Source organism: Mustela nivalis (assembly GCF_964662115.1).
Source record: "Mustela nivalis genome assembly, chromosome: 18".
Taxonomy (NCBI): domain Eukaryota; kingdom Metazoa; phylum Chordata; class Mammalia; order Carnivora; family Mustelidae; genus Mustela; species Mustela nivalis.
Genome location: NC_139037.1, coordinates 31,829,662 through 31,843,871, shown reverse-complemented (window position 1 = coordinate 31,843,871; position 14,210 = coordinate 31,829,662). Strand labels below are relative to the sequence as shown.

The following is a 14,210-nucleotide window of genomic DNA, read 5'->3' as shown; positions in this document are numbered from 1 at the left end:
GTTCAGAATTTATGTATACCTCTTTCAGTTATTTTGTTTATTCATCCCCTGGCTTCTCAGAACTGGTTAGAAGGAGTAAGGTAGAAAGCAACAAGGCCACAGAATGAGTCAAATGTACCCTGTAGGAAACCACAGAAAATGGCTGATTGCAAGGGAAAATCAGAGACTATAAATCTGTAGAAAGCAGACCCAGAAACTCAGATAACGTCAAGCCTTTTAACAAAGTCACAAACATCTTTGCGTCTTGAGAGTACATGAGAGCTTATATTCATATTGATAATTTGAGGATTCAAGAAAAGAACACTTGTTGGCATTTGAGAAGAATTTTAAGTCAGAAATAACAAATCAATCATTTTGGCGCTTTAAAGGAATACAGCCAAATTGAGGGTTTAGGTCTCTGGGTAGCTTTCAGTGAGGGATTTCGGGGTTTATGATGGTGCCAAGATAGGGATTTCCACAGGTGTTTTATGTAAGTGGCAAATATAAATTGATTCTGTTCCTGCTGAAGTAGACAGTGCCCTCAAGTGGAATTAAGACAAACACATTATAAAGAAGGGGGGGAAAAGAGCAAGAGAGCGAGAACCACTTTACACCAGCTCTTCCCCTGCCTTTACTAAGTGTTACACGATATTTCAATAATGTTGTTTTAAAGAGATGCCAAACTTTTCATCCTGTCTCAGGTAACTTGCATGTCTCATTCTGGGTTGTGGGGGGACAGACTTTTAAAAGCACTTGACCAATTCTAGAGTACATCATTATCTAAGGACGCAGTCCACGTATAGATTTGCCAGATTATTTATCATTAAGTTCAAATATTAAACTCAAAATGTGGTTCTTTAGTTTTAGGAGTATTTATTTCTAAATTCCAAGAATAAAATAGATAAATATGGTAGTGCTCTCAACTGCTGGTGTGAAATGGAATGAAATGGATACTTCTACCTCAAAGAAGGATGGAGGGGCACCTGGGTGGCTTAGTTGGTAAAGCATCTGACTCCTAATTTCAGCTCAGGTCATGATCTCAGGGTTATGAGATTGAGCCCTGCATCGGGCTCTGCTAGGCATGGAGCCTGCTTTAGATTCTCTCTCTCTCCCTCTCCTTCTACCCCTCCTTGCCCCCCTCCCCAAAAAGAAGGATGGAATGAGTAACTGTATTTAGAAACCAAATGGCCACACTCATGTGACCCAGAATACATAAAAAATTTTTTCAGTAAGATAATTAATTTAATCTTAATTTGATTTGATGAAATTGTATCATTTTTAACCATCAGTTAAAGTAGGGTTGAGAAGGTTATTTTAATTGTGAAAGATTAGTATTGTAAAAGTTTTAGATGAAAATTTGAAACTGAAAAAGTAATGATCTTTTTGTATTTGTTTCAAGGATGACATAGTTAAAAATTGTGGTATAAAAAGTTCGATATTTGTTACTGTATTACAGTTTTATTCCTTGTTATGTAGTCCAAGTTTTAGTGGCTACAGAATTGATTTTTAAAGACATCTTTACTATAATCAGATTTAAACTATTTGAGATTTTGAGAAATTAAATGATGGCTCTGATTAATGTGATTAACATCTGCTTATCTAAGGGCAAAATGTGCATGATGAAGGAAATGAAATTGGAGAGCAAATAAATTATCCATTATTGAAATATGCAACAGATAAACGAATCATGGTTAAGCTTTCAGAATATGATTCATCATTTTTTTGATAAAAGAAGTTTATCATAATAATTAGGGTGGGTAACTTTTTACTTAAACTGTGTAGAGAAATAACAGCCTTTTTGATTTATGTGTGTTCTGCCAAAATACAAGCTTATTCATTTAAGTTAGGCAGGATCTATTAAAAATGCTATTTTTTAAAGTTAAAAAAATCTATTTAAATATGTGTATGTTATTTGTTATTCAAATTTGACTTCATAAATTTCATTGCCTTGGAAACGAACACTGTTGTATTATCTTTGAAGATACTTTACAATTGGCTTTCCTTAATTAAAGATGCAAAATTATGGTAGATACAAGTACTGTATGTCTTTTAACCTTTTTAGGTACATTTGAAAGTATTTCATTTATGTGTGTGTTTTTACTAATAGAATGAGATCTTAAGAAGTCTTTAATCTTAATTTTAGCTCATGTAGAATAAAGTGTAAAGTTTCTCTTTGCTTGTCCTCCAGGCATTTTGCTTTGCTGTCTTTTTACAGCATGGACACCAAATTGCTAAAAACGTGCTTTGGGACTGCCAGTGAATTTATCTTTTGCGGTTTTACTACAAACTTAGTAGTTCCATTTTTTTTGAGTTAATATTTTGGAGTTAATGTCACAATGAGTTCAGGCTTATGGAGCCAAGAAAAAGTAACTTCACCCTACTGGGAAGAGCGGATTTTTTATTTGCTTCTTCAAGAATGCAGTGTCACAGACAAACAAACACAAAAGCTCCTTAAGGTACCAAAGGGGAGTATAGGACAGTATATCCAGGATCGTTCTGTGGGGCACTCGAGGATTCCTTCGGCAAAAGGCAAGAAAAATCAGATTGGATTAAAAATTTTAGAGCAACCACATGCAGTTCTCTTTGTTGATGAAAAGGATGTCGTAGAAATAAATGAAAAGTTCACAGAGTTGCTTTTGGCAATTACCAATTGTGAAGAGAGGTTCAGCCTGTTTAAGAACAGAAACAGACTAAGTAAAGGCCTCCAGATAGATGTGGGCTGCCCTGTGAAAGTACAGCTGAGATCTGGGGAAGAAAAATTTCCTGGAGTTGTGCGCTTCAGAGGACCCTTATTAGCAGAGAGGACAGTGTCGGGAATATTCTTTGGAGTAGAATTACTGGTAAGTTTGATAAACCGTTTTAGTGGGTGTGTGTGTGTTTCTGTGTATATTTGTATGCCCACATGTATTGTTTTTTCCCCTTTAAATACAACAAAAACGTTTTCCAGAAATCTTCTGTAATTTTTAATATTCATAATTCTTAGGACTTATTTCCTAATGATAAATTGAGATGATGCAAAGATGATACATTGAGAACTTTTTATAAAATGACCTACTATAGTAGGAAATACACCGGTCATGTAACTATTCAAGGCTTTCACATATTAGAAATTTTAACATTGTCTGTGTTTAAAATGAACTCTACCAGTTATAATTGAATTACTCACCTCACAAATTGTTAATTATCTTGTGACATTAGCATCTGTAGGTTTCTCAGTTTTTCTTAGTGTGTGTGTTATTAAGTAATGAAAAGTAGCTATAAGATTTTAGAAAAGTAAGGTGCAACTACTTAAATGTGGTTTGGTCGTCCCTCATAATTATGTGAAAATCATCTTGGAATTTATTTCTACTAAAGAGAGAACTAAGGACTCTGTGATACATTTCCATAATTAATATTAATTCTCAAGAACTTAAATATTAGTTACATTTTTACATTCTTGCATATAGAATCTCATGTCTTATTTAGTGATTAAATTTTTAAAACAGTGATTGTAAAGCAATCAGAGGTTTGAATCCCAGTTATGCTATTTAATAGCTGGGCTGCCAGGTTACTTATCCAACCTACTTCTCTAAATCTGCTTCCTCATCTGTAAAATAGCGAAACCAGTAGGTACCTGGTTTTTGGATAGCGGAGGTGCTTTTGTGATATGCTGATTCAAGAGTCAGCCTGGTGTCGGGCATATATAGTAAGTACTCAGTAAATGGAGCTAATATTATTGTTCTTTTAAAGTAAAATTTTCTTTTTATGACAAAATTATTGTTCTAATCACAGTGTAGAATCTAGCCAGGCTCTCTCACAGTGGAATTATGATTTTAAATTTAATTAATTAGTTAATTAATTATATTTCAGCATCAGATACAGCTTCCTCTTTATTCTTTCTTAGACACTCAGTTCAACAGCAGCTGCTAATAATTATATTTCTTGTATGTGTCATTTAGAATTTTCCCAGTGATTTCCCTGAAATCCCCAGAGTGGATCTTTTTTCTTATGGGTCATCTTCCTCCATCTCTTTATCTATCAATCATTTTTTTTTCCCCTCTCATTTGAAAACTAGGAAGAAGGTCGTGGCCAAGGTTTCACTGATGGGATATATCAAGGGAAACAGCTTTTTCAGTGTGATGAAGACTGTGGCGTATTTGTTGCGTTGGACAAGCTAGAAATCCTAGAAGATGATGACAATGGATTGGAAAGTGATTTTGCAGGTCCAGGGGACACAATGCAGATGGAACTTCCCCCTCTGGAAATAAACTCTAGAGTTTCTTTGAAGCTTGGAGAAACTATAGAGTCTGGCACAGTTATATTCTGTGATGTCTTGCCAGGAAAAGAAAGCTTAGGATATTTTGTTGGTGTGGACATGGTAAGAAACTTTTGGAGTGTATTCTCTTTGTGGGTCTGTCAGTTTTATGACCAATTTTAGGTACAAATTAAGCATTCTGAATATTTAAAATGGACTAATGGAGTAACTTAAAAAACATCTTCTGGGCGCCTGGGTGGCTCAGTGGTTAAGCCGCTGCCTTCGGCTCAGGTCATGATCTCGGGGTCCTGGGATCGAGTCCCGCATCGGGCTCTCTGCTCAGCAGGGAGCCTGCTTCCTCCTCTCTCTCTCTCTGCCTGCCTCTCTGCCTACTTGTGATTTCTCTCTGTCGAATAAATAAATAAAATCTTTAAAAAAAAAATAAAAAACATCTTCTAATTTATCTTTGGTAAAGGAACATTGAGATGGGACAGGAGTCTAGATATAGAGTTACACTTACTCTTTTTTCCAACTTGAATAAACTGGAATCATGTTTCAATCCTTAAATTTGTTCTATGATAGCTGACCAGTAAACAGAAAAAAAACCAACCCACGCAAATGTGTTATCCGATGCCTTTTATTTTTGCAAAGGTTGTTTTCTCTCCCTGCTAATCTGTGGTTCTCTTTTTATAGTATTTTTGCAAAATCTTATTGGCTGATCTGATTTTAATGAGTAGTGTAAACATCAGTTATGGAAAATAACCTGCGTAGAGGAAGAGCACATTGCTTTAGAGGAAAAGATGATTAGAGTTTCTCGTTATCTCTTTTCATGGTGGTAAAATATATGTAACATACAATTTACCATTTTCACCATTTCTAAGTTCATAGTTGCATGGCATTTAATTACATTCACAGTGCTGTGCAGCCATCACCCCCATCTTCAGAGCTTTTCATCATCCCACACTGGAACTCTGTCCACATTAAATGCTACCTCCCATTACCCATCTCAGCTAGTAATCTGCTGGTAGCCAGGATTCCACTTTATGTCTCTGTGAATTTGCCTTTTCTAGGTACCTCATATAAGTGGGATCCTACAGTGTTTGCCCTTTTGTTTATTGTTTTGTGTCATTTTTAATGTTACCTTACAGTCCTATTTGTTCATAATGGAAACATTCCAATAGGACAAGTTGAATGTTACCTGTGGGCATGAAGAGAAGGAGAGGAAAGAATCTGAGAACATTTTTATCGTAGATTGGAACTATGGACAAGAGTTTGTTAGGTAGAAAGAACGAACTCAAACAGAATTTTTAAACACTAGAATGAGTTAGGAGAGATCGTGACTAATAGACTCTTGTACTCACGATGTTTTTTGTGATTATTTTTATCTACTCAGGCATATTGTTTGGTAAGGTATGAATATTTAGCATCAGTTTATCTGGTGCTTGGAAATTCTAGGAAATGCCATTTGATATCCATTAGACAAACAGTACTATGTTGTTTAGACAAACATTTACTGAACGTTTGCCATGTGAAAAGTTAGGGACAGAGGAAAATGTGTGGGTCCCTCAGGATAGCTAATGATAAAGCACACCTTTCATATTTACTTGGAGAAGAGATTGTGAGCTGGGTGGGGGGAGGGTTAGAGAAAGAAACCACTGGTCATTGGGGTTAGTTTCCCTTGCTTCAGGTCGTTTGGACCTCATACTTGGCGAAAACCCTGTAGCCCTTCCCCTTCCTTAGCTGGCAGTCCTGAGGATCACCTTATTTTCTTGGAGCAGGCTGCCTAGAGTTTTGCCCCACCAGCTTCTCCACTGCCTTTGTCTGCCTTTCATTTGGTCTGTGCAACTGTACATTCCCCCTCTCTAGTATGATCCTTGAAAGGAAAGTTCTGGCAAACGCAGTATTCTTCATCTATTTCTGGTGACAGCATGTTGTTATATATACATTGGTGCTCAGGGCACTTGTCTGACTGGCCCATCTCTTAGTCTAGCTCTGTGAACAGCACTGTACTACTTTGTGCTAATTGGAATATAAAAGAATTAAATGTAAAAATCTGTTTCGGAGGGAACTCTTGCGTATCCCTACAATGTCAAAAGAACATTAAAAAATAGATTTTCTGTGTACAGAAGGGCATACAGGGGTTCAAATGGAATATTTAAGTGCTCAGGGAGTGTAAGAGTGATTAGAACAAGCTAGGGTTAATTGGAGGCAGATTTCTGAGTGAAACAATGTATTATTAATCAGTCTTCCCGTGCAGATGGGTGTTATGTAGTCTAGCATGTGTTGTAAAGTATGATGAATACTTTCCATTTCTTGCTCATCTATGAGCTTACTATAACTTGATTATTCTTGGATCTCATTTTTACTAAAATGAAAACAAAAACCAAATAAAAACAAACCAAAAACTTTATTACTGTGGCAATTCTTTCTGATATATTCTTTTTTCTTTTAGAAAAGATAGTTAAAATTGGCCAGGGTAAAATATTTTGGGAGATCCTTTTCTGGAGAATGTAGATGTTCATACTCACGTTTTATTGAGAAGAGTTTAAAACTTTATTCTATTACTTGATTTCAGGATAATCCTATTGGCAATTGGGATGGCAGATTTGATGGAGTGCAGCTTTGTAGTTTTGCAAGTGTTGAAAGTACAATTCTCTTGCACATCAATGATATTATCCCAGGTATGTTTTCTTTGTGTTTTATATATTATATATATATTAATACAAGGCAAGGTTTCTAAGCTGTTTATTGTTATGAGAATGTAAATACAAGCTTCAAGATGCATTTTTGGAACTGGACTTTTTATATATTATGGAATTGTTACTGAAGAGAATATCCTTTCTTACCCCCAAGTGAAAACGGCACTTACAGATTTTTATTTCCAAAAGTAGGTGGGTGTGGGTTGGCATTTATACATTATCATTAACTTTTCATCACCTGGTTATTCTAAGTGGGAGAAAAAGGCCCTTTCTGATCATTAGAAGGGTCAGATAATATAGCGAGTGAGAAGCTGGTTTAAACTAGAAGAGCTTTAGGCAGAAGTTAGTCATGTAATGTGATCTGATCTACTGGGGAGAGGATTCTTGCTGGAGGTCCTATGAGATTTCTTCAGTTTTGAGATGGTGTAATTGATCAGGCTTCATGGCTATATAGTCAGAAATAGATCACTCATCTTTACACCTTAAAAAAACAAAAGTTAAGGAGAGCCTAGGTGGTGCAGTCAATTGTGTCTGACTCTTGGTTTTGGCTCAGGCCATGATCTCAGGGTGGTGAGATGCAGCCCTGCCTTGGGCTCTGTTCTTGGCATGAGTCTGCTTGAGATTTTCTCTCTCTCTCCCTCTGCCCCTCCTGCTCATACTCTCTCTTTCACTCTCAGATAAATAAGTAAATCTTTAAAAAAAAAAATACCCAAACCATCAAGCAACCTTTTATTTTACTTCAAACATAGGGCACCTAATAGCTGCTGTCAACCAGTTAATAAATTCCTGTTAATGGTGAAATCAATAGCATCTTCCCTCTGCTCTTGGTAGGATCCCATTTACAGCCTAGTCAGCTGCTAGTAAGTTACTCATGAAACTGACAGGCTTTCAGAGGTGGTGCCTTTTATTGGGCATTATGCAATTATGAGTAAATGTTAGAAAGCCTACGTTCAGTAGCCACCAATATATGAATCCATGAATTAGATGACTTGTACTTCTTTACATTCCTGACACATTTATAGGGTCTTAATCATTCCCATTTTGCTGATCAAAAGCTAGGGCTTAGCTAGGGCTAAGACTGGCTAGGATCCAGTAAGTGGTAGAGCCAGAATTCAAATCCAGGCCCATCTGATTGTAAAGCTCTGCTTTTTAGTACCCTCTCACCCCACATCCTGTGTGTACACTTCGGATGTGAAGTCTTGCATAGAAAAGCATACTTCTCAGCCTCTCATGGATACTTGGGAATATTGTTTCCATGGAAATATATTTTGTCTCTAATTCTATAAAAGCTGAATTTTACTATAGCAGGGATTATAGCTGAAAAAAAAATGATTTTTCTGCTGCCATTGTTTTTCCCTTCCTAAATTTGACACAGAACACTTTTGAGTTCCCCACAGGTCATTTCAGGTCCTCAGTATCTTTTTTGTAAAAACGAAGGGGCTAATGCTAGATGATCCTTAGGATTCCTTCAAGTCTGTCCTGTTTGCCCTTCCTGTTCCCCATTGGCTTGGCAAATAATAAATGCTTGCTTTCGTTGAGTTGGGAAATGCTTTCTACTACAGCTTTTAGTTTTACAGCCAGAGTACATTAATATATTTGGATGTATAGGATCCAAATAATAGATTTATTTTGATTTTGGTTTGTAAAAGTCTGCCATACTTGGCTTTTCTTGAATTTTAGACGGAACATTCCTATACCTGCCACCAAGATTCTACAGTGAACGTTTTATTGTACTTACTTTCTCATGTATCCATCCCTCTATCCATGCACTGATCTATCTTATTTTTGTAAGCATTTCAGAGTAAGTTACAGACATCAGTATACTTCCTCTTTAAAAACTTCACGCTTATAATTAACTAGAGAAAAGTTTAGGGTTTTTTCCTTTGAGATAAAAGGCATAAATGTAATGAAATGCATGTTGTGTCATTTGAGTTGACTAATGCATATATCTTTGACTTAGAAACCCTTATGAAGTCATTAAAATAACTTATAATAAGAAAAACATTTCTATATCTCAAAGCAGAATAATAAGAAGTACAGTAAAATATCTCATTTCCATTCTGTCCCTCCACTTCTGTTGCCTCCTTACTCCATCCCCTGCCTCCCACTGCTATTTGTATTATTTTCTTGTGTATCTTTCCAGAATTTCTTTATACAACATACATATTTCCCTTCCATTTTTATATAAAAAATACTATTTACACTATTCTTTTTTTTTTTTAAGATTTTATTTATTTATTTGACAGAGAGAGATCACAAGTAGACAGAGAGGCAGGCAGAGAGAGAGAGAGAGAGAGAGAGAGAGGAGGAAGTGGGCTCCCTGCTACGCAGAGAGCCTGATGCCGGGCTGGATCCCAGGACTCTGAGATCATGACCTGAGCCGAAGGCAGTCGCTTAACCCACTGAGCCACCCAGGCGCCCTATTTACACTATTCTGTACCTTGTTTTATTCTCTTAAATTTATGTCTTGGAGTTCTTTGTTTATCTGAGTAGAGAAGTGCTTTTACTGTTGTTTTTTTTTTTTTTTTTTACAGTGCATAATTTTCCATTATATTTATTTAACCAGATTCGTACTGATATATGTTTGGATTGTGTCTAACTTTTTACTATTACAGATAATGCTGTGATAACCTTGTCCATGTATGTTTCCCACATGTGCTAGCAAATCGATAGGACAGATTCCCAGAAGTGGGGTTGCTTGGTGAAAAGGTCCATGCATTTGTATTTTTCTAAATATTATTAAATTGTCTTAAGTAGTGTATATAATAATAATTTATATTCTTTTTTTTTAAGATTTGAATTATTTATTTGACAGAGATCACAAGTAGGCAAAGAGGCAGGCAGAGAGAGAGGAGGGGGAAGCAGGTTCCCCGCTGAGCAGAGAGCCTGATGTGGGACTCGATCCCAGAACTCTGGGATCATGACTTGAGCCGAAGGCAGAGGCTTTAACCCATTGAGCCACCCAGGGGCCCCAACAATTTATATTCTTATCAGGTAGAGTAGGAGAGTGACTTTTTTAATATACTTGACATGGGACTATGTTGTTAAATTTTTCTTCTAGTCTGAGAGGTGAAAAGTATGTTTCAGTATGGTTTAAATTTCCATTTCTCTTATGAATGAGGTGAAGCATCTTTCATATGATTAAGGGCAATTTGTAATTTTCTCTGAACTGTATACCTTTGTCTTGTTAAAAATTGGATTATTGTTTTTTTTCCAGTTTCCTTTTTATGTGTTAAGGAAGTAAACACTTTTGTGATATGAGATGCAAATGTTCTCTTCTTGGAACTCTCATTTGTCCTTAGTCCTTTTTGCCTGGTTATCCTCATTTTTAAAAATTGTGGTAAGATTAACGTAACAGTATTTACCATTTTAAGCATTTATAGGTGTACAGTTCAGTGACATTAAATACATTTACTGTGATGTGAAACCATCACCACTATCTATTTCAAGACCTTTTTCATCATCTCAACCAGAAACTCTATACCCATTAAGAAATCACTCCGCATTCCTCCCTTCTCTCAGCCTCTGGTAACTTGTATTCTCTAGTTCTGCCTTTATGAATTTGTTTATTTGGATACTTCATATAAGTGGAATCATAGTATTTGCCCTTTGTAAACATCTCATTTTACTTAGTGTAATGTATTTTGACTTGGCTTTAGGTGTTTTTACCATGCAGAATTTTAAAATTTTTACATAGTTGTATTATCAGATTTAATGGCCTGTATATTTTGAGTTACCCCAAGGTTATAAAGTAATTTCCCCATGTTTCTTCCAGTACTCTTGTGGTTTTATTCTCTCTCTTTCTGATGCATTTTTATTTCATGTGCTATGTAGTGTGATTTTATGGGCCAATTTAGTCCCTTCTCCCCCAGATAGTTACCTAGTTGTCCCAACATTTTTGATTAAAAAGTTTATTTCTGGGGCTCCTGGATATCTTAGTTGGGTAAGTGTCTGTCTTCAGGTCAGGTCATGATCCCAGAGTCCTGGGTTCAAGCCCGCATGGGGCTCCCTGCTTGGTGGGGAGTCTGCTTCTCCCTCTCCCTGCTCATGCTTTATCTCTCCTTCTCTCTCTCAAATAAGTAAATAAAATTAAAAGAAATTTCATCGTTTCCTACTCCTTTGAGATGCCACTTTTACCATACTCAATTCCTCCATATACCGTAATGTATTTCTGGACTTTCTATTCTGTCTGCTTGTGTGTCATTCAGTACTACATTGTTTTTAATGATTCTTTATAACATGTTCTTGTGTGAGCACTAGTCTTGCCTCATTGCTCTTCCGAATATTCCTGCTATTCCACATTGTCTTCCAAAAGGTTAATAGACACATTTAAGTCTACGAGTCCACCTAGATTTGATTTTGTGTAGGATGTGAGGTACACATACCCAGTTCGATCTAGCACGCTTGCTGCGTATAGACCCAGTTTTAACGTACTACACATGGATCTCTTTTGGGGCTCTCCTCTTTCCCTACATTAAGACCTCTAGGCCTTCATTATCCTAGCTTGACAAGAAGCCATTTAGCTATAAAAGTACATTTCTCCTCTTGTTCTTTTTCATAGTGTTTTGGCCTCTTCATTGTCAGTTTAACAATCGGCTTCTCAAATATTATAGGAGAGTTCCATTGGGATGTTGTTTGAAACTGGAGTTAGCCTGTAGAGTCGTTTGAGGAGAACTGAAATCTTTATCATATTGAAGTTTCTAATACATGAACATTGCATTACCTTTCATTTACTTAATCTCTTTTTAGTAAAATTGTATATGTTTCTCCATTTCTTGCATTCTGATATGTTATAAAGTAAAACACTTTTTAAAATTAATATACAATGTATTATTTGTTTCAGGGGTACAGGTCTGGGATCCATCAGTCTTACACAATTCACAGCCCTCACCATAGCACATACCCTCCCCAGTGTCCATCACCCAGCCAGCCATATTTTCTAATAAATAATTTTTTGTGTATATGGAAATACAGTCAACTTTTAAAAAAAAGTCGTTCACATACCATATAATTCCTTCATTGAAGGTGTGCCATTCAGTTTATTTTAGTGTATTTACAGATCTATCAGTATAGTCAGTTCTAGAATATTCTCATCACCTCACAAAGAAACCTTGTACCTTTTAGCTCTCCCTCCACTATCTCTTCCTCCTCTTTAGTCCTAACCAACCACTAAGCCACTTTCTGCTCTGTATGTTTAATCTGTTGTGGACATTTCAGAGAAATAGAATCATATAACATGTGGTTTTTTGTGACTGACCTCCTGCACTTGGTCTAATGTTCTCAAGCTTCATCTATGTTGTAACAATATATTCGTACTTCATTCCTTTCTATGCTCCCATTATATGGATGTAACACATTTTGTGTATCCATTTGTTGCTGGACACTTGAATTCCTTCCATCTTTCGCTATATACGGTGCTGCTACCACATTCATGTACAAGTTTTTGTATGGATATATGCTTTTGTTTTTCTGGGCATATATCTGGGAGTGGAATTGCTGAGTCGTTTGATAACTCTGTGTTTACTCATTTGCGGAACTGTCAGACTGTTTTCCGTAGGGACTGCACCACTTTCCATTCTTACCAGCCCTGTAGAAGAGTTCTGACTTCTTCACATCCTTGCCAACATTTATCATTATCTGAGGTTTTGGTTCTACCCATCCTAGTGAATGTGTTATCTCCATTAACTTTTGTCTGCTGAGTTTTGTTGCAGACAATCTTATTAAAATCTTACTAAATACTCAATTTATCCTCATTACTTTTTTAGTAACCAGTCATTATCATCTGCAAATACCAATAGTTTAACTCCTCCTCCTAATCCTTGTATCTTTTGTTTTTAAAATAAGGTTTCTTATCTTACTGTCATAGCTCTAAGAACCTTCTAATACATGCTGGTAGAAGCGATCATATCAGCCATCTTGGTCTTGCTCCTGCACTCAAAGGGAGTGCTTTCAGCATTTCGCTTTTAAGTGTGATCTTTGCCCTAGGATTTTATTGTCGTAGCCATAATTTATCAGGTTTGAGAGGTTACCTACTGTTCCCTGTTTTCTAAGAATTTTATCATGAATGGATGTTGAAGTTTATCAGACTTCATCGGTCGACATAATCTTGTATTTCTTTTCTTTTTAATCTTATTTCCCAATATTAAATCAGCCTTACATTTCTGATATCAGTCCAACTTCGTTGTATTCATACAGTGCTTGGTCCAGCTTGCTAATCTGCACCTTTTAAAAATTTTCAAAAAACAAATTGTAAAAATAGCCTGTATTTAATTAAAAATTTTTTTTCCTCGTGATAAAATGCACATAGCATTTTTTCTTTAATGCACATAACATTTACCATTTTAACCATTTTCAAAAATGGTTCAGTGACATTAAGCACATTCATCTTGTCTTGCAGCCCTTGCTACCATTCATCTCTGCAACAGTTTTCATCTTGTAAGACTGAAACTCTACAGCCATTCCACAGTAACTTCCCCGTCCCCACCCTCAGTGTCTGGCAGCTACTTAATCTACTTTCTGTCTCTACGATTTCGACTATTCTGAGGACCTCATATAGGTGGAATCATGCAGTATTTGCCTTTTTATGATTGGCTTTTTTCACTTAGTAGATGTCCTCAAGGTTCATCTCTGTTGTTACAGGAGTCGGAATTTCCTTCGTTTTCATGCCACATAATAGTCCATTATATATGTATATGTGTAAATGCCACATTGATTAATCTGTTTACCTTTGGATGGATACTTGAGTTTCTCCCATGTTTTAGCTATTGATGGTAGTGCTGCTCTGAACATGGGTATAAAGATATCTCTTTGAGATCCTGTCTTCAATTCTTTTGGGGATATACCCAGAAGTGGAATTGCTAGATTATATGGTAAATAGATCTTTGGTTTTTCAAGGAAGTACCACAAGGTTTTCCATAGTGCCTGAACCATTTTGCATTCCCACCAAAGATGCACAAGTTCTTGAGTTTCTCCCCATCTTTGCCAACATTTATTTTGTTTTCCTGATAGTGGCCATTTTAATTGGTATGCAGGTGGTATCTCATTGTAATTTTGATCTGCATTTTAATTAATTAATTAATTTATTTATTTATTTTCAGCATAACAGTATTCATTATTCTTGCACCACACCCAGTGCTCCATGCAATCCATGCCCTCTATAATACCCACCACCTGGTACCCCAACCTCCCACCCCCCCGCCCCTTCGAAACCCTTAGATTGCTTTTCAGAGTTCATAGTCTCTCATGGTTCGCCTCCCCTTTCAATTTCCCCCAACTCCCTTCTCCTCTCTAACTCCCCA

At 36.4% G+C, this 14,210-nt stretch overlaps 1 protein-coding gene across 17 annotated transcripts in view; it reads left to right on the top strand.

Moving 5' to 3' along the window:
* The window catches only part of CYLD (CYLD lysine 63 deubiquitinase), a 69,147-nt gene that overhangs the window by 4,451 nt on the left and 50,486 nt on the right, over window positions 1-14,210 (top strand). For 6 of the 17 annotated variants that reach the window (XM_082711320.1, XM_082711328.1, XM_082711319.1 and 3 more), the window contains 3 exons: window positions 2,168-2,819; window positions 4,034-4,336; window positions 6,789-6,894. In XM_082711320.1, the coding sequence (XP_082567446.1) occupies window positions 2,316-2,819; window positions 4,034-4,336; window positions 6,789-6,894 (913 nt within the window). In that variant the 5' untranslated portion in view covers window positions 2,168-2,315. Of the gene's footprint in view, window positions 1-1,583; window positions 1,733-2,167; window positions 2,820-4,033; window positions 4,337-6,788; window positions 6,895-14,210 lie in introns of all 17 variants that reach the window. The other 11 variants (XM_082711332.1, XM_082711330.1, XM_082711323.1 and 8 more) reach the window with 4 other exon arrangements.